General features: G+C 34.8%; 1 protein-coding gene and 2 pseudogenes across 1 annotated transcript in view; 2 read left to right on the top strand and 1 right to left on the bottom strand.

Moving 5' to 3' along the window:
* Positions 1-27931, top strand: part of PAK2 (p21 (RAC1) activated kinase 2) — a 77459-nt gene that overhangs the window by 14646 nt on the left and 34882 nt on the right. Inside the window, exon 2 of the mRNA XM_039850519.1 lies at positions 18657-18864. Coding sequence (XP_039706453.1) covers positions 18678-18864 — 187 coding nt within the window. The 5' untranslated portion in view covers positions 18657-18677. The remainder of the gene's footprint in view (positions 1-18656; positions 18865-27931) is intronic.
* LOC120593157 (uncharacterized) lies at positions 18224-18342 on the bottom strand (annotated as a pseudogene).
* On the top strand, positions 20029-20145 carry LOC120593105 (uncharacterized; annotated as a pseudogene).

The raw sequence follows: 27931 nt of genomic DNA, 5'->3' as shown, positions 1-27931 counted from the left end.
TAGCTACCCTAGAGAGTGTGAAATGGTATCTTATTGTAATTTTACTTTGCATTTCCCTAGTAGCTATTGATGTTGAGTATCTTTTCTTGTTGGGCATTTGTATGTCTTTGAAGAAATGTATATTTAGATCCTTTGGGAAAACATTGTATATTTAAAATTGAGTGCTTTTAGATCAGTGCTTCTTAGAAACTTTCTGTAATGGACTAATAACTTTTGTAAAATACCATAAAGTAGAAATGAAAGAAAACCAGATATGTAAAATACAAGCCCCATTTGTTACTGTTAGAGTCAACAGCAAATTATTGCCAAATTGCTCTAAAAGTTTCTAAAAGCTTTTTCTCAATTTTTGTATTTCATCAAATACTGGTAATAAATAGCCAATTCACATAAAACTCTGAGTGTGTTACTGCTATAGATTACTAAAAGGCATTTGAAAAGTAGTGTAACTTTTTCCATGTTTGAGCTCATGGCAATTGCTTGATTCTTGTATTTTCTGCACTTCCAGCTATGGCTCCCAATTCTAATTTGCTATTGAGGTAATCCACAGAGGGCTGGTTTTGAGTCTTGATGAAAACAAGTACTGCTTTGTACAGATTTTACACAAGCTAGTTACATTTTATTGAGATAAACTGTAGGGTAGAGTTTCAGCAAAAGGTTAACAAGGCACTTGGGCTTGGGGCCAATGAAGGTAGCTTTCTGAACCTCTCCCAGTTTTCCTCATAAAAGATACCCTCAGTATTGATGATATTGTGCTTGTTGAAAGGGGGCTTTCTGCTCAGTTTTCAGAAGCACAGAGAAGAGGCTTAGTATAAAGCCTCCTATACTTCCAACCATGTCACCCTGAAACTCCAACATAATTATCTTATTTGTAAAATAATTTGTCACTTGGCTGTAACATCTTGTTCTGAGCATAATTTCTTACTTCATTGTTCACATTTATGCAAAAATAAACGTCACTACTGCTCAGCTCCATTATGACCCTGTAGCCATGTCTGTAAATATGGGCAGTTCATTGTCTTCTGTCTTACCAGGTCTAGGAAGTCTAGGCATGCAGACCAGTCCTGACTTTGAGATGGAGTCTGTGGACACTGAAGAATGCTTTCTTATGTTATCCTAATTATTTATGCTTTTGGTGAAAATTCTGAAATAAAATGGGTTATTAGAAAATGTGTTATTTATAGTAGTAGCCTTAAACTAGTGAAGGTGTATAGAATATGAATCATTTGAAGTGTGAATTCAAACATTTGTTGGTATCTCTATGTTAAAAGAATTATGTTAGTTAGTGCCAGGTAGATACATAAAGGTATGAAAGGTATCCTGTGCCAGCCAGGTGTTTATAATCTTGTAGAAAGAGATATAAAGTTAGAATCTAGGTGACTGAAGCTCAAGGAATTATGTGTCATATTAATGGATGAGACTGTAACACTTTAGGTCTAATCAGGTGAGAAACCACACAGTAATTTGAACATGGAAAGAATATTGACTATAATATGAGAATAGAATAATGAGTGATTAGCTGGTAACCTAGAAGTAAGTAGAACTTAAAGAACATAGGAATAGCAGAAATAAGGAGTAGCTGCTATCCCTAGAGCTGAATTAGCACTCACGGAAGAGCTCTCCTTCCCCCAGAGCTGAAATTCAGACCTTGTGGGCAAGAGCATGGATGTGGATCACTAAATGGCAAGAGGAGTTGTGGTGCTGTGTTGGTGAACTGTGCTGGACAGCTGCCCTCTAGGGTGTCAGGGAAAGCTGTTCACAGGGCAGTGTTAACTCTGCTACAAAATCTCAAGAAGAGAGCAGAGGGGAGCCCCTGTTTGCCTGGTATGCTGCTGGCCACCTTACCTTGTAGAAGCCTGTTGTGGAGCGGCCTGGTGAGCAAAGACCAGATCCAGGAAGCAAAACTTTTCTCCTGCAGTGTCTCTCCTGCGCCCTCTACTGATAAAGTTTAACATCATGTCAGCTGGCAAAGGAAAACCCTTAAAGATCCCGGATCCTTTTACAGAGTAGGCAAAAAGGATGAATTTGGAATTGAGAGACACTAAATCAGTATATGGCATGGGAATGGTATTAGTGCCATAGGAACTCAGAGAAGTAGAGATTATATCAGGTTATGACAGTTAAGGAAGAAGTGGTATTTGAAAAAGCTCTTGTAAAAAGAGTCTTTTTAATTGAAGATTACTGTTTTTACTCATTACAAAAACAGCACCTGTTAATTTTATTAAAATTAGACTATAGATAAGTATTTTTGTCTATTGTTTATGTTCTAGAAAGAAAGAAAGAGCACTCAGCTTTATTACCCATGAAGAGAACTAGTGTTAATTGCTTGATAAAATATTGCTAGGTAGTGGATATAATCGGGAGGGAAAACTTGTTGTGATGGTGCTTACTGCTGCTTTTGAATATTTGTGTACAAAAAAATTGACTTTGAGATGTAATAATGCTAAATGATACAAACTAGCATTTTGAGGAACTTTCTGTCTTTGGCATTTATATGAAATTTATTTACATAACTTTTTAAAGAAGCTTGTCAGACAATCACTAGATATTTTGGGGTTCTTTAAGTGACTATTAGGAAAGAGTTTTCTGTTTTAATCACACTGATGAAATGTGTCTTAGGAGTCCATTATGCTTTTCTATCCTTTGCTCTAAGATTTTCACGTGAATGCCCCTTTTAGGAACAGGGTTATAGCATACTCCATTTAGGAAAACAAATTGAAAACTGAATCTTGCCATTGTTGAGGTATAGGACTGATCTCCCCCCAGATATCAAAAACTGCAGAATTCTTATGAAAGAGAAAGATTATAATACTGTGTCACTGTTTATTGTAGTTTACACTTTAAAAATTGGGCAGTAATTCTAGAGGATGAAAACAAAATCTTTTGGTATTAACCCACAGCTGGCTTCATATAAATGGTTAGGATACAAAATGTTAGGCCTCTTTTCAGAGAAATATACTGCTACTAAATTCAGACTAGTACCTGTTAACTTGTCAGCTTTTTAACCAAGTTGGTACAGAAGTGAATTGTTTGCTTTTCTATTTTTGACAAATTTAAGGAAAAAATTAAAACTTCAGTATAAGTTTAGTTTTTAAACCTTTTAGATGTAATCTTTGACTTAGAAAATAACCACTCTTCCTCTGACTCTGTGTGAAATAGGTTTAGAACGGTGCTGTCCAATATGGTAGGCACTAGTACATGTGATTGCTGGGCACTTGAAATACAACTCGTGTGACTAAGAAACAATTTTATTTTTATTTAATTTTAATAGCACAGTTTATAAAACGGTGTGTTCATAAGAAAACTGTTGTAAAGAAGACAATTTGTAGATATTAAGAGCAAATTCCCATTCTGGGTTGTCTTGTCTACATGATATAGCACTCCATTTTCCCAATGTATCTTAATTTGATACTTCCCCCGCCCCCACATCACTGATGTAATTACTAAAATTTTATCAAGATCCATTCTTTTAAGGTATCTTTTAAAAAATGTGTGTCCCCCTTTGATGTCTGTTTCTATAACTATAGAAATAGATATCTATAACTACAGTTCATTTTAGTAAGCATTTCTTGAGCACATTAGGCAGACTCTGTACAATGTGATGGGAGTACAAAGATTAATAAAGCATAATTTCTGTTATTAGCCATTTAATTTAGTTGGGATTAAGAGAAAGGGAGGGTGAGGGTAAAGGGAAACTTAAATGTTCACATTTTTTGAAACCTATATGCAGTTTGATACTGTTTGGAAATACTCTTTAAAAAACTTCTCAATTTTTAAAAAACACTTTTCTTAAAGTAAGAAGAGGGTTCCCCCACCACCACCACTGTCTTTGCTGGATTATTTTATTTCATACCCTCCCATAAGTGGAATGCAGCCTTAGAATTCTTCCCATAACAGCATACAGGATGATGTGGCAGTCAGCCATTTGGGATCATTCAGAGTAGTTCTGTGAGGTGAAGCCTGGTTGCTGTTTGTGACCTGTAGTATCTGGAGTATCCTTCCCTCACATTTTATCCATGGAAACTATCCTTTATGTCATTTATCAGGTCATAGTCATGCTCTTTCACGAGTCATTTTGAAGTGGTAGAAGTGATCTCTTACTCCTCTGTACTCATGCGTTCATTGAACAGATATTTCTTGGTTGCCTTCCACGTCCAAGCTCTGTTGAACTCTGAGGGGAAGTGAGGCGCGTCACTTGTGGACTGAGACAGTTAAGAGCCCACATTCCCCCTCAGTCTCTTCCATTTGGGGGGTAACTTGTTAAGATGGTGTAACTTTAAGATGGCAGCACCCCAGATTCCTAAATCTCCTTAAGAAAAAGAGCTAACTTCCTCACGCTTAGTGTCCACTAAAAATAAACCTTTGTTGTGTTAAACCATTGAGGTTTCAGGATATGTTTGTTACCAAAGCGTACATAGCCTAATATGGGGTTGTTTTCAGTCATTTGCTATTACAACAAATGCTGCTATGAATATTCTTATAATTTGCACACGTGTAAAGAGTTTCTCGGATATATATCCAGGAGTAAAATTGCTGAGTTGCAGAATATACCAACAGATGATCAACTTTATAAGCTAATACCAAATTGTTTTCTGAAATAGTTTTAGCAATTTACTCTCTTGCTAGTAACAGTGTATGAGAATTCTCTACTCTACATTCTTGCTTAACACTTGATTTTGGTCAGCCTTCTTAAGTATTGCCAATATAGTAGATATAAATGGTATCTGTTAACGACCTTAACTTATGTATCCACATTTTCTTTTGAGGTTGGGCATGTTCTCGTGTATTTATTCACGATTAGTAGTCTTCTGATATGCTTGTTTCTGTCATTTGGTCATTATTTATTGGGTTGTTTGTCTTATACTTATTTCTTTATAGGAATTCCTTATATATTCTGGATACAAATTTTTTAGTTACTTTTTGTTGCAGATATCTCCTGGTTTTGTAGCTTGTCTGTTCTATGGTATAGAATGTAGCCATATTTATTAGTCTTTTCCTTTAGAGTGCTATATCATAAAAGATATTCTCCTATGTAAGATATTCTCCTGTGTAATCTTCTAAAAGTTAGAATTTTGCCTTTCACAGTAAATCTTTAATTCATCTGAAACTTTTTTGGTATGATGTAAGGAAAAGATCTTTCTTCACCTGGATTCCCCAGAAGTTAGAGCTTGACGCAGAAGGCTTATGTGTCTTTACATTATTAGGAAGTACATTTTCAGGGAGCGGAAGTGTGAGAAAAGAGAGTGAAGCACAGAGTGAATGGTAGCCAGTATGCAAGTGCAACTGCTTTCTCAGACCCACTGTATTCTCTCTCCAGTAAGTTATATAAAGTCAGTCTACAGGATCATCCAACACAGGATGAGAAGAAGTATCTATCTGATGAGATGGGGTCTATGTGTTCCCATCACCATTGGTCAGAGTAAACTCCCCTGTACTACCAGGTTGCATGTGTGGGTGCCACAATATTCCATGGCAATGTACAGCTCAGGCATGAAGTGAGGTGTGTCTGCATGAGAAAGTTGGCCACACCCAGTATAGAACTGTTTGCTGGAGTAGCAGCTTGAACAAGGGACCGGTAAGGAAGGCTTAGAGGCTCAGAAGCATGAGTAGTTTGGTATCTGGTACAAGATTCAAATTTTTTAATAAAAAAATTCATTTTAGGGCAAATCCCTTCACATTATTATTCTTCAGGAGTGTCTTTGCTATTCCTAGGCCTCTGCTTCATGTAAATTTTAGAATTAGCTGTCCAATTTTTCACAAAACCCTTTTGGAATTTTGATTAGGATCACATTGAATTTATAGATTAGTTTGAGGAACTTGGGCATCTGTACAATTTTAAGTCTTTAAATTCATGAATGTTAGTATCTCTCTCCATTTATTTAGATCTTCTTAATATGTTTAGTACATTTTCCCCCTTTGTAAAAGGTTCTAGGTCCATGGTTCTCAAACTTTGCAAGGCGCCTAAGTGTGCCCCTCTAAGCTCAGACAACACCACAGCATATTTTAAATTTTAGAAACAGTGATTAACATCTATTGGACACAGCGTGTGAACTTCTAGCTCTAGGAAGTCCCACAGTTGCAGCATTAGATAGTGAAACATTTGATGATGTTTATCTTCGTGAAGCAGTTGGCTAAAATTAAAAGTCGAAAATCAATGTGGAACAGGAAATGAGGGTGGGCAGGGTCTGAGATTTCAGAAGTTGTGCAGTATCTTTACATTGTTAAGAATATACATTATTAGAAAATATGTACCCATTAGGTGAATATTTCCCATTCGTAAATGATAAATAAAAGTATTAATTTTTAAAATGTACATGTATTTTTTTTCAAATAGTTATTAAGTTTTTAGGACATGAATACTAATACTTAACTACTAAATAAGTGAAATTGTCAGAAATTTCTTTTGGCCTGGGGCACTGTGGAATAATTACTGGGATAGTAAGAAAAGTAAGTTTAGTAACTTCTATCCTAGGAACTTCATATTTATGATATTATAAATGGTATTTCCCCCCCTCCCATTTCATTTTCCGTTTAGTATACAAAAATGCAGTTGAATTTTGTATATTCCTCTTTATTCTGCAAATTTGCTAAATGTGTGTTTATCCTAATTTATTGTAGTTTTGTTTGCATTTTGTAGGTAATCCTGTCATTTGCAATTAATGGCATTTGTTTCTTCTAATATAGCAAAACAATGGAGAAAAAGTGATGGTAATAAATTCAGATAATATTTTTCAAGCACCTTTCATCCTGCTGTCTTCTATCCCTACTTGCTGTGATTTTAGTAATTCAGGTATTCCATTTTATAGGTGATTGAATCAAGAGACCAAAAAGATGAGTGGTTTTGGCTTTCAGTATACAACTTGATTAGTGGTAGTTTATTTGCCTAAACTGACTAACATTGTTTGTTTATTTACAAAACACGTTTTGAGTTTTATAATGTATATAACACTTTGCTAGATGCTGTTGGAGAATAAAAAGAGATATAAAATTAGTACCATCTCACAAAGAGTAGAGTTCAGTAGAGGATATAAGATACATCATAATAGATAGTAATAGAGGTAGTGTCATAATCTGGTTCGTGAGTATTTGCTAAATGTGTAATACACAGAATAATGTAGAAAGTTCCTATTGTAGCTGTCGTAATCCCTAAAGATGTAAGAATAGAAGAAAATGCTAATTTTCAGCCACTGCTAATTTACTTGTAGTCATGGTCAGTATTTTGGTATTTGTTTAGTTTAATTATAAAACTAGATAAAGTTTGTGTATTGTCTGCAAAATTAAATATACAGGGATATTTTTATGGGCAATGAATTGTTAATTAGGTCTCTATGATATTTATCACCAGCAGTACTCATTCTCCTTTTGCTGGTGATTTTATGTAATTTATAAAGTTCTAAAATGAAATATGCAAAGCAAGAGAAGTCTAACTTTTAACTTTTCCCTCCATTTTGTACCTCCCCATTTTCTGCAATTATAAATAACAGTTTTAAAAATTGTGGTTTATCCTTCCATTAAAAAAAAAAGTGCATATTGATATACTCCCTGCCCCATCCCTTAGGTAAGTGGTAGCACACCATACATGTATTTCCCCCCATTTTCATTAGTAGTATATCATGAGATCACTCCATGGCAGTACATATATATAGAATGATTTCCTCAAACATTTTTATAGCTTCATGATACTTCAATGTGTAATATGCCATAGCTAATCCAACCATTTCCCTGTTTATGGTCATTTGAGATACTTCCAGTCTTTTGCTGTTTCAGGTAATACTACAGTTAACAGCCTAGTGTATATATCTATTTGTATTTTTGCCAGTGTTTCTTTGGGATAGATTTCTAGAAATGGGATATCTGGGTCTGTACTTTTTAACACTGGTATACTGCTTTCCTTCGAAATAAAAATCATACATTATTTAACTTGTCCTCCTGTCTGGGGAAAAAACAAATGTAATGCCCTGAGTTCCCTAAATCAGTTTCTAGGAGTGAAATTAAGATAATGGAAAATATAAGAAAAAAGGAAAACTATAATAAAATAGTTATTTCTATTTGTAAATACTTGATCACAACTACTCTAACAGTCAGAATGAAGTGATCATTGGCCTATATTTATAACAGACTTGGCCACCGTGCAGTCGCATGCTGCCATTGATGACTCAACCAGCATGAGAACACTGCTTTCAGTGACATGGTATTCCAGATGATGAATAAACTCCTTAGTAAAACCGAACAAAATGAGTATAAGCTCCTCTTGGCTTCATGCTGGTTGCATACTTGGAAAATTCAGTGTGTTAAAACTGTGTAAAAAATATCTTTTATATACAAAATATAACTATGCTCTAGGTTCAGATAATTATATATATATTAATTATAAGTCAGTGCATGATGGAATGTGCAAGAGTTGTGAGGACTTGCTAGTACATTGCAGAACATTGGTACCTGTGACCTCTGTTCACTAAATACTGGTAGAATCCCTTTTCATTTCTGTTAGTGGTTACATGTACTTTCTGTCTTTGTTTCTTGATTAATTTTACTAGAGGAATTTTACTAGTTTTGTCTAAGACTCAACTTTTAGCTTTATTGATCTTCTCTGTTGTATAATAGTTTTCTATCCAGCAGTTTCTGCTTGTATCTTCATTATTTTCTATTTTCTTCCTGCTCTTTGGGTTTATTTTGCTGTTTTGTTTTGCTTCTTAGGTTGGATGCTTAACTCATTTTTAGTTCTTTTTTAAAGTAAAAATTTAGAACTATAAGTGTCCTTAAGTGCTTTAATCACATCTTGCAAGTTTTGTGTGGTGAAATGTACATAACTTAAAATTTACCCTTTTAACTACTTTTAGGTGTATAGTTCATTGGCATTAAGTATATTCACAGTGTTGAGCACCGTTACCACTATCCATTTCTAAAACTTTTTCATCATCCCAAACAGAAATTCTGTACCCATTAAACAGCAACTCCCTATTTCACCCCCACTCCCAGGCCATGATGACCTCTATTCTGCTTTCTGTATCTATGAATTTGACCACTCTAGATACCTCATATAAGTGTCCTTTATCAATTCTAGAAATTTCTCAGCTTTAATTTACCCAGTGAACCATTCTCTCATTTATTTTATCATTTTATTCTGGAACTCCAAATAGATGTATCTTAGACTATCCAACCTACTTATCTTACTTCTCTTTCATATTTTCTATCTCTTTGATTCTCTGCTGCATTCTAAGTATTTTCTTCAGATCTCCCCCTTCACTAATTCTGTCTTCTGCTGAGTCTGTGCTGCTTTTTATTTCAAATGTTGGGTTTTAATTTTCAGGTATTTTTTTCTTATAGAAAGTTCTTTATGATTGTTTTTCATATTTGCTTTTCTTCTGCCTTTTTTTTCTCGTGCTTCTTAGACATATTCTGTGTCAGATCATTGCACATCTATTTCACCAGTCTGGCTAGTTCTCAATCATATTACCTTATTTATTTTCTGAATTTTCACTATAAGTTGTTCCTTTTCTTTAGAATTTGATCTTTGGGTATTATTTAAGACCTGTGTTGAAGTTGTTTTCTTCCAGGCTTTATATTTATGTGTGGTTTTGCCATATACCAGGGAGTGCTACCACATTCAAGTAAACATATTTGAAATTTTTTGGGACCTCATAGGTAGAATGAATTTAGACCATATAGTGCATTTTGTTGTTAGAATTTCTGAGAGGTTTTTTTTCTGCTCTGTCATATCACTGGGCTTAAAATACTTAAGGTTTTGTTTTCTTCTGCCCAGATGGATTTTTTTTCTTGGTTTACTGTATTATAGATTATAGCCTTTAAAGTCTTAGCCTTATGTGGGAGGGATTCCTATTAGATTTTTCAATTTAGGCAGACTCTGGGTTTTATCACCTGTCCCCTGTGATAGCCATCAAAGTGGAAGTTTATGGTCTCCAGAGCTTAGTCAAAAATCCCTTAAGAATAACTGGATTAGTAAATTGCTTACTCTCTTGTTCCTGGTTTCACTTTGCTTTGGGGGCTCTATGGAAACATTCCTTTCATCTTAATTAGCTTATGCATGCATTTTTAAAGATTCGATATGTTATCCAGTTCTTTATTTTTTTGAGTGTGAATTAGAGTTTCTTTTCATTTTTCTCCTTTGTTCTTTACCAGTGTCCTAATTGTGTTTTCTACATCTCTTCCACTTTTTTCCTTTTTCCTTTTTGGCTTTGCTGCTAATAGGCCTGATGTTGTGGGCATTTGACACCAAATGAAAACACTCCTTTCATTCTAATTTGTGAACTTCCTGTTCACAGTGTGTGTTGTCTGTTTAAAGTGATTTGGGATATTTTCGATGCTTTTACTCAAAGGGCTTTTGGAGTAGGAAAGGGATAAAAGGCCAGTAGTGTTGAGCTCTTGTAGCTTACTGAGAGATTGTTAGATGTCTTATCAAATAGTGTTGCATCATTACATTCATAAGGTATTGAAAATCAGAGTCCATTTGTTATTTATATAAAATATAAGTAAAAATACAAAGCAAAATTGTGCTTTTAAATCATGTTTTTTAATAGTATGTGGTTTGTCCTTGGAGCACCATAGATGATCCGAGTAGATTATAATAAGTTTAGTAATTTCTACTAGTCGGACTGACTGGTTCCAGACACTACTCTTTTTTTTTTTTTTCTGTTGTGTATTTAGCTTCCCCTAGTCTCCTTCAGTAGACAATTGAGAAATTGTTTGTCTTTGAGTCATGTCACAATTAAACAATAGGCCTGTTAGAAGAGTACAGTGTGTTTTGGGCATGCTTTTTGTTTCGCCTACTTGTTTTTCACTGAAAAGTAGAAAAAGTAAAAAGTGTTTGAACAGATTTGGAGAGAGACGTTACTTATTATTTGCTCTTTTTTTTTTTTTTTATAAAACACTTGAGTAATGATGGAGCAAAACAGGTAAATCGGTATTTTACCATGAATTGATTTTATATTATTATTTCTGACTATAAGATGTAAAGAACCTTGTCTATCCTCTTTTAGCACTTTTTAGGCAGTCAGCAATGTCATTAGAAGCAATACACAAAAAAATACATTGCTTTATGGAAAAGGATCAAAGACTAAGGCTGTGAATTGGTTGTTAGGAGAAAACTATAAATCTTTTCAAAGATATTTTTGTTAATACAAGATAGTTGGTTTTCTAGTGAAATGCTCTTTGATAAGAGAACTAATAAATTCAGGAAGAATAATATTTCATCTAGGCACAGTATATTTCATAAATCAGTAAAGATTATTGTCTAATACATGCAAGGATCTCACCAGAAAAGTATTGGGAAATGTAAGACTCATGAAAGTATTTGAAATATCCTATGTTAAACATTATAGGAGATAGTAAAATAGTATATTAGTAGTGGTGATGGTAGTAGTAGTATAATTCCTGTCTTTAAATCGCTTTAAGCCTTGGGTAGGAAAAACACCCAAAATTATAATTAGTAGTGCACAGTTATAATTCATTGCCAAAGAATGGTTGTTGGTAAACTTGAATTCAAAACTTAGTTTCGTTAGTAATTAGATTTGTGTTACTTTAGGCAGACCACTTTTTGGTGAGTCAGTTCTTTTATATATAAAATAGGGAAAATGGACCAGATAAATTCTAATCCTTTCCAACTTTAATACTCTCTGGATTTATTTTCCTGTATAACTCACATTCAGAAGATATGAGGGGTCATTTTAAGCAGGGATAAGTACACAAGAATGACCTTATATAGGGAATAGTTTTTATTGAGCATGAAAAGATTTGGTTAGATAAAGAAAAGGATAAAAAAGACTCATAGGTATAGAGAACAAACTGGTGATTGCCAGATGGGAAGGGAAATTGGAGAACTGGGTGAAAAAGGTGAAGGGATTAAGAAGTCCAAATTGATAATTACAAAATAGTCACAGGGATGTAAAGTACAGCATGGGGAATATAGTCAGTAATATTGTAATAACTATAGTACTAGGTGGGTACTAGACTAATCAGGGGGATCACTTTGTAAATGATACAAATGTCTAACCACTATGTTGTACACCTGAAACTGATATGAAATAATATTGAATTCAACTCTAATTGAAAACTAAAAATTAGAAAAGAAAAGGATGAAGGAACTTTGAGAATGAAGAAATATATTCACAAAGATTTAGGCCAAGAAAGTCTTTGATATATTTGGGGAACATGAAGCATAGAATTTTATGTGGTGCATTCTTTGAGATCAGATTGATTCACTAGTAAATGGCCTTAGCCAGAGTTTAGTCCTCAGTCTTTTGGTTATGGGTAGCTGTGCATTTAACCAGTTCTTTCTCTGAACAGTAACTGAATGCATAGAAACTTCAGGAAGCCAGTCAGAGCTTTTTCTAACCTCTTTTTGTGAACAGTAGGTGAAGAAGACACAGAGACTAGTTAGAGAAATCCTGAGATGAAGTGATAAAGTCTGTAGCTAAGCTGGTGGCAGAGTAGTCATCGATGTTGTATCAAAGGTAGTGCTTATATTTACTAAGATCTAATCACTCGTGCGGCATATCACTTAGAATTGTTGTTGCTGCCATAATTGTCATTGAGCCATTTTATTAGAGACATCTGTGATTCATATGTTTAGTATTAAATTTGGGTTTTGTTTCAGCATGTGTTTCCTACAGGGTATGTCATGTTAATTGGGATTTGCCTTGAGACAGATAATCTAACTTCATTTATAATATACGATCACCAAGAAGAAAGTTCTGAAACACAATGTATTGGCTCTTCTTTAGTTCTGTTGGACTGAATTTCTGCAGAAAATGAGAAGTTACTTCACAGTATATTAAAATGGAGCCGTAAAGAATTTTGTTTTGATAATCAAAGTATATAAAGAAAGGCTGTGTTCTAAAAGTTGCCGCTTACTGTCATTTGCTTAGAATTCAGTGGTGTTTTTCATATAAATATCAATTAGTTTCTCTGGCTCACCCACGAAAGCCTACTGATCTTTCTGATTTTTGTTAAGCAGAACAATATAGTAAATACCATTGCATGTGTATCAATATTCATTGTGTTAAAGTTTGACTAGGTTTTTGTGCCCTAGCTTGGATATCTAGCTATTGATTACCTTTTCCCATGTTAAAAATATGTTCTGTTGAATATGGGATGAAATAAATATGGATCTTCTGCCACTGCAATAAAACATCAGAAAGAATTGGAGGTATGAGAGTGAGATATAGAGCTGGGGTACACTTTAAAGCAGTAATTCTCAAAGTGTGTAGTCTGTGGTACCTTTTAGGGGCCATTAGGTCAGAACCTATTTTCATAATAACGTTAAGATGTTCTTTGCCTTTTACACTGTGTTGACATTTGCACTGATGGAGCAAAAGCAGTGGTGGGTAAACTGCCTGTATTTTAACACAAATGAAGGCATTGGCCATGGGGTTGTAATTTTTTTTTTTAAAGCCAGGTTTACTTAAGTATGTACTTGATGAAACAATGAAATTATTAATCTTTTTATATTTTTACTTTTGAGTTCACTTTTAAAGTATATAGCAAAATGGGAAGTATGAGGAGCTTATGAAAAATCAGTGGTTGTCTTGCAAAAAACTACTTATGTGATTGAACTAAACTATCCCCTTTTTCATGGAATACTATTTTTACTTGAAAGAACAACTGACCCACAAACTCTGGTGTTCATACTTAGGTATTTGGCAGACATTTTCTCTTAGATGTTGGCAATCGATAAAATTTAAGCTTTCAAGTGAAAATTTGAATTTTAGAAAAGTTACATCTACTTTCTTGAGTTTGACAGTTTCCCAGTCCTTAGTAACTAACTTTTAGTTATTGAGGGATACCACAATTATTTGAAAGCTACTAAAATACTTTCTTTTTCAGCTACATATCTCTGTAGACCAGATTTTCTTCATATACTTCAAAGCATAACACAGTAGATTGAATGCAGAAACAGATAAGACAATCCAACTGTCTTCTATGAAGCCAGACATTTAAAAGATTTGCAGAAATGTAAAATAATGCCACCTTTTTCGAGTTTATTTTATTTTATTTTCTCAAGTGTTATTTACATTAACATGTAATGGGTTTATTTTTTAATAAAATAAATATTTAAATAACTTGTTTTAATTTCTTACAGTAATTACAGACAGATGTAACCCACATAAACAAAAATTATTTGGGAATCTCAAATATTTTTAAAAGTGTAAGGGGTCTTGAGGCCAAAATGTATTGAGAACTGCTACTTTGAAGAAACTGGTTTTTAATTTGCATGTGTTGAGATCAGATATTGATAAAGGGCATGCATGACCTAACTTAAGTGAGTATGTATTGGTCTTTTCCACTCTTAGAAAAGAACTAAGTCCTCTAACTTCTTTCATAGAATAGTAGTAGCAGCAACACTGAATATTAATGCATTTAATTTTTATTTTGTGCAGTAAACATTCTTTTTTAAAATTGAGATATAATTCACATAATAGAAATTTACCATTTTAAAGTGTATGATTCAGTGACTGATTTTAATATATTCACAAGGTTGTGCAACCATTATCAATGTCTAATTCCAGAACATTTTTATTCCACCAAAAGTAATTCCATAGCCATTAGCAGTCACATCCCGTTCCTCTCACCCTCTAGCAACTACTAATCTAATTTCTCTATGGATTTACGTGTTCTGGATATTTCATATAAACAGAATCATACAATATGTGGTCTTTCCTGTATTTGGCTTTTTTCACTTATGTTTTCAAGATTCAACAATGTCGTAGCATATGTCATCACTTAATTCCTTTTTATGGCTGAATAATATTTCATTATGTGGATATACCATGATTTGTCTGTCTGTTCACCTATTGATGGGCATTTTGGTGGTTTCCATCTTTTGACTGTGAAGAATAATGCTGCTATGAACATTTATATACAAGTTTTTGTGTGGACATATGTTTTTAGTTCCTTTAGGTGTGTACTGGGAGTGGAATTGCTAGGTCATATGTTAGGTAACTATATTTAACTTTTGGAGGAACTTATTATTTTTTAGATAGACTTTTTATTTTGGAATGATTGTATTAGATTTACAGAGAAGTTGCAAAGAGTAGATTTTCAATATGGCTGTCACCCATCTTCCCTTAATGTTAGCATTACATAAACCATAAAATGTATGTCAAAGCAAAGAAGCCTACATTGGTACATTACTAATAACTAAACTCTAGATTTTATTTGGATTTCACCAGTTTTTCCACTAATGTCCTTTTTCTGTTCCAGGATACCACATTGTCATATCTTCTTAGACTCCTCTGCTCTGTGACAGTTTCTCAGTTTTTGTTTTACACGTCCTTGACAGTTTTGAGGGCTAATGGTCAAGAGCCTTGTAGAACTCAGTTTGGGTTAGTCTAATGTTTTTCCCATGATTAGATTGAGTTATGGATTTTGAGGAAGAATACCACAGAGGTGAAGTGAACTTCTCATCCCATTAGATCAGGGGATGAGTGATATCAACATGACTTATCACTGATTAATGCAGTCGTAATGAAATAAGGGGTTCTATGGAAAGTCACCTCACAGAATGACCTGATCATAAATTTCTAACTGGTCAGGTCATAGTGGGTAGTCACACCCCAGGCATATAACTTTTTAGTAAAAGGTTTATCTTTACCTTAAGCAAGCCCTGTACATTGTTTCTTTGCATCTAGGTTAACACACCTTTGAAATAAACCAGTAACCACTCCTAAGAGAGCATATAATCTTAACTATTCTATAATCCCATCCCGTTTCTTCTTCCCAACTTCATATAATCTTCCTTGTGTTCTCTCTTTAATCTCAAATGCATAAACTGCAAACTTATTCTCTGAAGCATTTACTTCAGTCTGTTGAGATCTTGCTTCCACTCCTTTTGGCTCAAATAAATTTTTATTAAAATTCTCTACAGATTTGGACATTTCTTACGTTGACACAGTGTTTACTAGATTTTTTACTGCAAAGTCATTTTACCTCTTCCATATTTTTTGGAAATGCGTCATTAAGTCCAGCCTACACTCAAGTATGGAGGGAAGTTAAGCTTTAACTTCTAGAAAAGGTTGTATCTATATTTATTATTTGGAATGTTTTTGTAAGGAAGATTTGTTCCCTCCCCCATTATATTTATCGTATCAATATAAATATATATATATGTGTGTGTGTGTGTATGTATGTGTGTATATATATATATATATGTATATATATATATAATATGTATTTTATACTTTGGGTTATAATCTAATACTGCTTTATTATTTTGTTGCTCAAATCATTCTAGCCTTGGCTTTTTGGAACTCTTTCCTAAGTCCTTTGACATGCACTAATCCTTTTTAAGTACTTAAGATGCTCTAGGCTTATCTTTTACCTTCCTGTCCCAGGCCTGGAACCATCCACTCCTCCAAGGAGCCCTGAAGCACACAAATAAATGGTGGAACCAGGATTCCAAACAAAGCAATCTGATTTCACAACTCATGCTCTTTACCACAGTACTGGACAACATGCAGCTGAAGGTGCACTGGCAGTTTCTGGTCATGTACCATCTATGAGCCAGCCTTAAGGACAGAATTTGTAGTCAGTTCACACCAAATAATTACTGTACACTGACTGTTCTATATTGATTTTTTTAAACCACAACTGTGATGATCATAATTAAGTTAAAATTAGTTACTGGCCAGGGATAACAACTGTTAACATTTTGATGCATTTCCTTTTATATGTGCATGCAAATGTATTTTGAAATTTTATTCTGATTTTTTAATTTAATATGCATAAATATGGAGCATTTACCGTGCAACCAAAATCTGATCTTGCTGATTCTGTTGTCACTGGTGATTAAAATGAAAGTGAACTGCTCTAGGGTTAATCTGTTTTGCCTTAATGTTATGACATCAGACTTGGTTTATCAATTCATCAAATAATCTTCAAAGTGTTGTTACTAGGCCTTGTCTTTCTTCTATTTGCACCAATAGATAAGTCCCCTCATGTAATACACACCTGGCAGTCCACACTTAAATAGCCACTCACATCCTGTTTGCATCCCACCCCAAAACAAAATATGTTTTGTGACCAGCTGGTTTGGAAGAATCATCCGACTATATGTCACCTGCACTACCTTCCTAGATCTCACTCCCATTTCTTCCTTTGACCACCAGTAGTTTAATTTTACTTCAGGCAGTCTTTCTCACACAGATATAAATCTTTTCTCACTCCCTTTTCCCCGCCCTTCTCTAGCTGCTTATTCCCAGAAATTTTATTTTCCCCTTTATTTTCTCTCATTCTCCATCTTTTGTAGGCTGAAAAATAACTGTCATTATGGCAGATCAAATGCATAGTAGTGCTGGTGACATGCTCCTATCAAGGAAAACAAGCTGTAAGATTTGGAGTAGAATTAGGAGTAATTATCTCTTTATCCCTTAGTTCCTCTCAAATTATACCTACTTTTCTTCACATACTAGCATTCAAACCAAATAAATTATTTTTAATTTTATGTAAATATAGTTGGCATTCTTTTCATTACATATGCAAAGTTTTGTTTGCTTACATGCATTAAATAACTTTATAATAAATTAGGATCTAATTACTGATCAAAACCCAGTTTAATAGGGAAATGTGTTTTCTAAAATTTGTAGTCCATCAGAACTCAACTGTAAATTACGCATCACCTCGCCTAGGGCTGATTTTAAATGTGTATGATTCACTTTTTTAAAGACATAAAATATGTATATGTAACAAGGTTAAATTTCCACTCAGCCATGTGAGTAAGAGGGGTTACTTGGCTGCCTGAAAAGGGCATCACAGGATGACAGAACCTTGGGATGTGGCCATACTCTGGTTTTTAGTCAAGCTCTGGATTTATTTTTGTCAGTGTTCCCAAATGGATCAAGTTCTATAGCACTGTCTGCAAAATTCAGAAAGGACCAACATGTGTAGTTAGGATGTCAATATATCAGAGAGACCACATATTGCATCAGTGGCACAGTCTCATCCTTTAGGAAGGTTTATATGAAGGCTAAGTTGTAATCACAAGGCTGGTGAGCATGAAATCAGATTGGGAGTGGGGGCTGGTTGATATATTTAATAGCAAATGTCCTACTGCTGCTATAGAAATGGAGATATATCAGACATATCCTTTGATTGGCTGGTTAGGACATAGTCTTCCTCTTAGGAATTCTCTTTTTTTAAGAGTCAATGTTGTCTGTGTTTTCAGTGGAACATTTATTCTTAGAATCAATTGATTAGGTGCATTTTTTTTTTAAGCCTACAGCACCTGGTATTCCTAGGTGGTCTCCCATCCAAGTACTGACCAGGCCCGACCCTGCTTAGCTTCCGAGCTCAGAAGAAATTGGGCATGTTCTGGGTGGCATGGCCATAGACTAGGTGCATAGTTTTTGATATGTTAGTATCATCATGCTTTCCCAAAACTACCATAATCCTCTTAAAACCAGACATGGCTTTTCAGACGTTCCCTCAGGCAACCATTTACTAACTTTGTTAGGGGAGATTGCCTGTATTGGTAACCAATTTCACCTCTTGTTGAGTTTTATGAATTTTGCAAATTTCACTCTAAATGGATAACATTTTCTAAGTTGAGGTTGGGAAGGGGAGTAGGGAAGGGGATTATTACTGTTTTGTGTTTGTCCATACTGTTTTTTACCTTGTTATTAACTGTATGTTTTTGCCTATTTCAGGTCACATCATAATTCTGAATCATGTCTGATAACGGAGAACTGGAAGACAAGCCTCCAGCGCCTCCCGTGAGAATGAGCAGTACCATTTTTAGCACTGGAGGCAAAGACCCTTTGTCAGCTAATCATAGTTTGAAACCTTTGCCTTCTGTTCCAGAGGAGAAAAAGCCCAGGAATAAAATCATCTCTATATTCTCAGGCACAGAGAAAGGTAAATAGCTGTAGTGGTTTCAAGAGTCGCAGTTAACTTATTTTGTTACCCGTTTCGATACCTTTTCAATTAAAGTATAGTAAGTTGATTTTTTTATGCGATGAGAACAATAAACAGATCCAAGAAAACAATTGATGGTGATATATAGGCACTATTAGAAAGTCTAGTTTATTTTAAACTGTGATAGATAAGAGTAAAACTAAGGTTGTTGCTCAGCCTACTCATTATGTCAAATGAATTTCTGTACTCCTTCATTTTTCAGAGTTTGGACCATGTTGGCTTCCCAACATTAATGAGATTTGTTATATTTGAGAAAGACCTACTTTTATAGGAATGGTTATATAGAGTCTACTTTTATAAGAATGGTTATATAGACCTACTTTTATAGGAATGGTTATGTAGTGTCCTATCTGAAATCCCTAGAGCCAATTGTGTGGTGAAGTTAAGAGTTTTTCTGATTTCTGAGTAGTGGTCTTTTTATCATTATTCTGTAATGCTCTCACAAGCATCTGAGGCAGTACTCAGCAATCAGCATGTTAATATATCTTCCTCAAACATGAATCTAGGCTGGGGTTTCTCAAACTCAGTATGATTTCACATAGTGAGAGTTGTTTCATGAAACTTCTGTTTCAGTTATGTGTGTACAGGCATACCTCATTTTATTGCTTTCCAGTTACTGCATTTTTTACAAATTGAAGGTTGTGGCAACTGTACATCAAGCAACTCTATCGGTGCCATTTTTCTAACAGCATTTGTTTATTTCATGTCTGTGTGTCACATTTTGGTAACTCTCCCACTATTTCAAACTTTTTCGTTATTATATTTCAGCAAATACTATATTACATTGTATTCTATTATACTACATTACATTATATATTATAGTAATCAGTGATTGGTGATCTTTGATATTACTAATGTAATTGTTTGGGGGCGCTATGAATCATACCCATATAAGATGGCAAACATAATTGATAAATGTTAGATTTGTCTGACTGCTCCACTAACAACCATTCCCCCATCTCTCAACCTCTCCTCGGGCCTTCCTATTTCCTGAGACACAACAGTATTGAAATTTAGCCAATTAATATACAATGGCTTCTAAGTGTTCAATTGAGAAGAAGAGTGCTTGTCTTTCACTTTAAATCAAAAGGTATAAATGATTATGTCAACGGCATGCCACCTGGAACAGGCCCAATCCCATCCAATCTCGGAAGCTAAGCAGGGTGGGTCTGGTTAGTACTTGGATGGGAGACCACGTAGGAAGACCAGATGCTGTAGGCATAAAAAATAAAAAAGGGATTGTAAGCTGACAAGGTCCTTGCAATCTGTGAGGTCAACCAAGGGTTGCCTTGCCTTAAAAAAAAAAAGAAAAAAAAGAAATGATTAAGCTTAATGAAGAAGGCATGTCGAAAGCCAAAAACTCGGCCTTTTACGTCAAACAGCCAGGTGGTAAATACAAAGGAAAAGTTCTTGAAGGAAATTAAAAGTGCTGCTCCAGTGAACAAATAAATGATAAGAAAGCAAAACAACCTTATTGCTGATATGGAGAAAGTTTTAGTGGTCTGGATAGATCAAACTAGCCACAGCATTCCCTTAAGCCAGAGCCTAACCGAGAATGAGACCCTCACTCTTTTCAATTCTTCAAAGGCTGAGAGAGGTGAAGAAAGTGCAGGAAAAAAGTCTGAACCTAGCAGAGGTTGGTTCATGAGGCTTAAGGAAAGAAGGCATCTCTATAACATAAAAGTGCAAGCTGAAGCAGCTGATGTAGAAGCTGCAGCAAGTTTTCCAGAAGATCTAGATAATTAATGAGGTGGCTACACTAAACAACAGATTTATTGGAAGAAGATGCTATCAAGGACTTTCAAAGCTAGATAGAAGTCATTCCACTTTCAAAGCTTCAAAAGACAGGCTGACTCTCTTGTTAGGGGCTAATGCATCTGGGGACTTTAAGTTGAAGCCAGGGCTCATTTACCATTCTGAAAATCCTAGGGCCCTTAGAATTATGCTAAATCTTCTCTGCCCTCTGCTCTATAAATGGTAACAACAAAGCCTGGATGACAGCACATCTGTTGACAACATGGTTTACTGAATATTTTAAGCCCAGTCTTGAGACTTGCTGCTCAGACAAGAAGATTCCTTTCAAAGTACCACTGCTCATTGACAATGCACCTTGGTAACACAAGAGCTCTGATGGAGTTGTGCAACAAGGTTAATACTGTTTTCATGCTTGCCAACAGCATCCATTCTGCAGCCCATGGATCTAGGAGTTATTTTGACTTTCATGTCTTATTATTTAAGAAATACATTTCATGAGGCTCTAGCTGCCGTCGATAGTGATTCCTCTTAGGGATTTGGGCAAAGTAAGTTGAAAACCTGAAAAGGATTCACCATTCTAGAGGCCGTTAAGAACATTCGTGACTCATGGAAAGAGGTCAAAACGTCAACATTAACGGGAATTTGGAAGAAGTTGATTCCAACACTCATGGATGACTTCGAGGAGTTCAAGACTTCAGTGAAGGAGGTAATGGCAGATGTGGTGGAAATTGCAAGAGAACTAGAATTAGAAGTGGAGCCTAAAGATGTAACTGTATCACTGCAATGTCATGATAAACTAATGGAGAAGGTGTTGCTTCTTACGGATGAGTAAAGAAATTGGTTTCTTGAGATGGAATCTACCCCTGGTGAAGATACTGTGAAGACTGTTGAAATAACAACAAAAGATTTAGAATATTTCATAAACTTAATTGATAAAACAGCAGCAGAGTTTGAGAGGATTGATTCTAATTTTGAAAGAAGTTCTACTGTGAGTAAAATGCTATCAAACAGCATCACATGCTCCAGAGAAATCGTTTGTGGAAGGAATAGTCAATCAATGCAGCGGACTTCATTGTCTTATTTTAAGAAATTGCCACAGCCACCCCAACCTTCAGCAATCACCACCCTGATCAGCAAGCAGCCGTCAACATGAGATAACATCCTCCACCAGCAAACAGATTACAACTCAGTGAAGGCTCAGATGATGGTTAGCATATTTTAAATAGTAAAGTATTTTTTTAAATAAGGTATGTACATTGTTTTTTTAGACATAATGCTATTGCACACTTAATAGATTATAGAATAGTGTAAACATAACTTTTATAAGCACTGGGAAACCAAAAAAATTTGTGATTTGCTTTATCGTGATACTTACTTTATTGTGATGGTCTGGAACCAAACCGCAATATCTCTGAGGCTGGCCTATATTGAGCCAGGATGTAAATGTATTGGTGTAGGTTCTGGACAAAGATTTAAAGTTTGCCGTGAGGTGTATGTTTAGGAGTAAAATTGCTGGATTACAGGGTATTCCCATGTTTGATTTGACTTTTTTTTTTTCAGATTGCTTTCTAAAGTTGTTTTATGTTCATAGAACACAAATAGAACACAAACGTTCCCATTGCTAAACATCCTTGCAAATCCTTGTATTACAGGACTTTAATTTTTGCTGATTTGGGAGTTGTGAAATGGTATCTCATTGTGGTTTCAACTTGCATTTGCATGTTAATCTACTATTTGTGTTCTCTCTGACATATTCTTTAACCCATTTTTCTTTTTTTTTTTTTATTATTTATTGATAAACATTCCTAATAGTCTGGATACTAATCCTTTGTCAGTTAAATGCTATTAAGTATAGTTTTCCAGGTTATAATTTGCTTTTTTAATCTTTCAGTGATATCTTTTGATGAATAGGAGTTATTAATTTTGGTAGTTGAATTGATCAGTCCCTTTCTTTTATAGTTTGAGTCTTTTGTGTTTTAAGAAATCTTTGCCAAACCAGGAGTCAAAGATATTTTATTAGGTTTTTCTAAAAATTCTACAGTTTGCCTTTTACAATGTAAACCTTTGAACTATGTGGATTTGATTTTTGTGGATCTGTAAAGAGAGTTCCATTTTCACTTTATTTTTTTAACTATTGTTCCAGACCATTTATTGAAACTTTTATCATTTCCCCACTAACCTACAAGACTAGCCATTATCTGTCAGGTTTCCATGTATGCCCAGGCCTGCTTCTGTGTTCTCTTTTATTGCATTTGGCTTATTTGTATCTGAGCTAATACTGTACTGCCTTATAATTCTTAATACCTGATAGAGGAAATCTGCTATCTGATACACGGTTCTTCAGGATCTTTTGGCTCTTTGTGCTTTTTTTTTTTTTTTTAAATAAATTTTAGAATTTGCTTGTATCATGTATTTTTTTTTAAAAACCTGTTGATGTTTTGATTAGAATTGCATTGAATTTGTGGGCCAGGTTTGGGGAGAATTGCATTCAGCTTTGTAGCTGATAATAGAACATCTGCAAAGTTTCTTTGTATAGCCTATTTGGAGGGATATTTAGGAGTGCAGTAGTTTTCAGTTAGAGAGAGAGATGGATTGTTTGTAGAATAGGGTGCTCCTTGATTCTTCCTGTTTCCTGGGGCTCTTCCCTCCATTTCTAACCTAACCTCTCACACTTAACTAATCCTTTCCGGAAGCTGAGACAAATATGGCCTGAAGCTTTGAGGGTTAGGAATGAGAGAGAGCCCTGTGTGTGTGTATGCTCATTCATGCTTATAAGAACACAGAAATCTACCTGGTTAACCACTCCCAACACTTGTGCAGGAGCAGCCTCTTGCCTACATCCTGAGCTGCTGTTTCTCTCTAGTTTTATTCTAATTACTTTTCAATTATGGACATTCCTCATAGATTTCGTTCCATGATAAAGAGATTTGGTGTAGAATGGGAGGACTACAGTGTGTGTTTAGTCTGTCATCTTGGAACAGAAGTCCATAAGGGGAAAAAAATTATATTTTTATTTTTTAAAAAACATAATAATCCCAGAATAAATGATTTTATTCTACACAAATTTACATTAAGCTAATATTTTCATTTAAAAAAAAAAGAATTACTTTGGAGTATCTTCAGTTATTTGTTATTGGTTTTAATCAGTTTCACTAGAAAACAAAGAAAGTTAGAAATTATGCCTTTTATGACAACTTAATTTAACAAATCTTTTTCACATCCCTGCTAATATGTGTCATATGTATTCTGGGAATCATCAGAGATACAGTGATAAAGCAGATGGTGTCTCCGCACTTCATGGCACTAATCAAAAACTACAGCCCGTATTTACAAACTGAAAAGCGATAATAGGGTTAGTGTTAAAATGTCTGTCCTATCTGGGAAGGCTTCCTAAAGAAGTTACATTAGAGTTGAAGACTAAAGGATGAGTAACTGAAAATAGGAGGATTTTGATAGTTAAAAAGTGTGTTCCATACCTAGAAAAGAGGTTCAGTGGCCCAGCCACAGGACTGCTCGTAGCACTGTCATGGTGGAACTGAGCACAGTCTAGTGTGATTTGAAAGCAGAACAGGAGAGAGAATTATAGCATGATTATGAAGAAAACTACAGACAGTAGAAGAGGCTGAAGAGGTAGACAAGGAGCAGGTCATAAAGGGCCTTGTATTCCATGCTACAGAGCTCAGATTTTATTCTGTTTCCTGGGGAACCATTACAGAATTTTAAACAGGAGGAAAACCTGGTCACATTTCTGTCTTAAGTAGGAGAGACTGGTAGCTGTATAGAAAATAGGTTTTGTTGGACTGAAGTTGGAAACTAGGTAGGAAGATTTTGCAGTAGTCCAGGTGAGAAATGGCTTATCAAGTCTAGTTTTGATAGTGAAAATGGTGATGACCATTATCTTGGCTTATTTTTAAAAGTGCTATTTAGTTAGCTAGTGTTGAGTGGTATATTATTTATTAACTAAAGCAATTTTCACATCTAATTATTCAACTATGTGCACCTCACTTCTGGTTGGTTGGTTATGAAGATGATAGATTTAGAAGTGTAAATATCCCTTCTGGTCTAAAAATCTAATTCTAAGACTAGTAATAGCAGCCCATACTCTTCTGCCTGTTTCCTAGAAAATACCCTTCTGTGTGATGGAACAAGTTTAGTTTCACCAATTTGAAGCTGTTACGGGTCAAAAGAAAAAAAAGGATAATCACTAGTTTTTTAGAGTAGAGACAGAAGAGTCTTTCTTTTAAAGAAATGATTTTTGTTTTTGTTTTTTTCCCCTTAGACTCTAGCTCCAATGTAGCCTAAAAGATGGTGGCCTTACAGGATGTGGTAGTGGCCTACTTATGATTCTTTTAAGTACCTTTTGTGCAACACATGACTCAGGGGCCCTTCTCCTCGGCCCGCTTGTTTAATTGTTTAGTGAAGTTAGGAAATGATTCTGAGAATCTTTTTTTCCCCCTAGTATACTAATTTTTGTGCATTTTATTAGAAGTTTCTTTCCTGGTCATTACTTCCCATCAAGTGATCCAGTTGCCTGGTGGACACCTTTTAAATAGATGATTGTGGATTTTTTGTTGTTGTTGGTCTTTATAGTTCTTGGATTCCAGAGTTATAAAGCTATGATTCTGTTTATATAGCAGTATCCTTCCAGCACATTGGTTGATATGAGATATGCTTCAGTATCTTTTTTATTTTAGATACTTTTAAAAGTATCCTTTTCTCCTCCTAACAGGACTACTAAAATACCAAGATTATTCATATATAATATATGTGTGTATTATATAAAAATACATGGAATTAAACAGATTTTTAGGATATTGTGTCATTTTCTTTTAAGTGGACTAATGTACGTAAATACGTCTTAAGTTCTGCTTAATCATTTTCACGTCTTTAACTTTTTTTTTCTGTACTCCTAACATATGTGAAACTTTCTTTAATATGTGTCTCTCAACTTAACATTCCTAAATTGGAAAATATGGCTGGGCTTTAGACACAACAGGAACCAGAATTCTTTTGCCATATGTCTTGTCTTTCCCTTTTCTGTATACCTAATCATATTTCTTATTTTCAGAGTGGTTTTTCTCTTTGTGTTAGGAAATATAGCCTGCAATAGCTCCTGGGCTTTATTTCTTATAGCTTCATTCACTAGTGAGAGACTGATTCTCAGGGTGCTAAGTCTGTCTTAGTTTAGATATTCACCCCTGAGCTAATCTAACTGGCTAAGAGTGCGTGGGGAACTATAGCTGACCTAGCTTGAATTAGATGCCTACCTTGCACAGGTCATCAGGGTCATATACGAAAATAGCTTCTTTCTCAACCATATGCATATCAGAAGTGAGATGCTGAGCAGATTTTTTTTTAAAGAAGAAACATGCACTTTTATAGTATATGAAATTGTATAGTTTTTCTGTCAGCAGTTCAGAGCCATGTAAAAAGTAAACTATTAGCTTATGGTTGGGTTGGTTAATAAATTTTTCCTCTTATGTAGGATATCGAGTTAGAAGTCAGGAGACAAAGATAAGTAGAGGATGCGACCTCAGATTACTCACAGTCTAGTGGAAAATGAGAGGTAGTTTATGATAGGTGTAATGGTACATTTCAGTAAAGATAGCAAAATTTATACTAGACTTAACAATTGCATTTTCCTCTGCTCTTTTTTATGACCAGTGTGCCCTGCCCTCTTAACTATACTAAGTCTCTTGTAAATAGATATTATATGTGCCTAGGAGACCTAAAGAGGAAGTGGACATTTGAGCAGAAATCTGTCACCACTAGTCAAAAAAATGCTTCCTACTAATGCTAGGTCAGTAGCATCTTTGTATTCAAAGAATAGTGTACAGTAACATTCTAACTTTATATGTGCAGACCTATCAAACAACATGACTTTTAGCTCTTTTATATTACGAAAATCTTCTGGTTAAACATTGCCTCTTATTTACTGTCCCTCTCCAGACCCAACTAAAATGACAGTAAAAAAAGAAGAAAAAAAAAATATCACAAGGGCAAAGAGAATGGGAGAGGAAACAGTAGTATACAAGAGATTTCAGTACATATTTGGAAGATTGAAGTGGTAGAGAAGTGGCAACTAAGCAGAGTGGAGGAAGACATAGCCTAAGCATTCACAGAGGGGAATGTTTGTGAGAAGTGAACCAGTTTTCCTTAAGGTCAGTCTCCAAGGCTCAGGATTTAGAGGCACACAGTTGTGTGTGTCGAGGTGGGGGATGAGCAGGACATAATAAACAGGCTGAAAAGAAGAGGAATTAATTGAAAATCTATATAGGAAATGTCAGAGGAACTTTAGGATCTCTCCTCTACCTCATACACGCATGCAAATATAACTCCCATCCTCTAGGAGAAAAAAGAACAAACTGATGTTTACATTTATTGGAAGATAAATTAAACCTGAGAGGTCCCCCCCTTTTTTTTGTCAGGAGCATCAGAAAAAGGTGTAGCACCAGAATAAAAAAAAGCAGATACAATGAAAGTTAACATACTAAACTTCGTTCTTCTGCCCTGCTTTCAGAACATTTATAGCTTGACTCAAAGCCCTCAGATAAGAGATTGGAAGATTTTTCTCAGGATAAACAGAATGCCCTTGAAAAAATACTTTAGGTACCCCACTCCCCACCCCCATCTTTAATGAAAAGGCTTACTTATATCCAGTTAACTTACTTTTCCGTATGAGTAGACAGCAATAGAGTGCCAGATATTTGAGAAAAACGCTTACGTAAGAGAGGCCAAAACAACAGGGGATAAAAAAAGGAATGTAGAAGAAACTAACAACATAGGGAGAAGAAGACCAAAGTATATACACACACACAAACTATATAATTGAGAGGAAGAATTGCATCCATGAAACAAGAAAAGTATTCTTAGAGAAAGTATGATCAGGGAACAATAAGAAATGATTCTTGGAAAATCAACATTTAAGATTACCGAAACAAAAGATGTCAATAGGTGAAGATTGGAAGATGGTTAAGAAAATTCTCCCAGATCATTAAACAATAATACAAAGATGGAAAATATAAGAGAAAAGATAGCAGTTGTAAAATCAGACCAGGATGGACCAATATAACATAACTAATAAAAAAAATAGGAAATAAAAAAAATAGAAAAAAACTTCACAGATCTGAATAATATGATTTCCAGGTGGAAGAGGCTCAATGAGTACTCAGCACAGTGAATGAATGACTACCACATCAAATCACATCCTAAAATTTTATAATACCACAGATAAGACAGCAATACCTATTAT

The sequence above is a fragment of the Pteropus medius genome, unplaced genomic scaffold (assembly GCF_902729225.1).
Source record: "Pteropus medius unplaced genomic scaffold, Ma_sr-lr_union100, whole genome shotgun sequence".
Classification (NCBI taxonomy): Eukaryota; Metazoa; Chordata; class Mammalia; order Chiroptera; family Pteropodidae; genus Pteropus; species Pteropus medius.
Note: the sequence above shows the minus strand (reverse complement) of the source record. Positions and strands in the feature narration are given on the sequence as shown.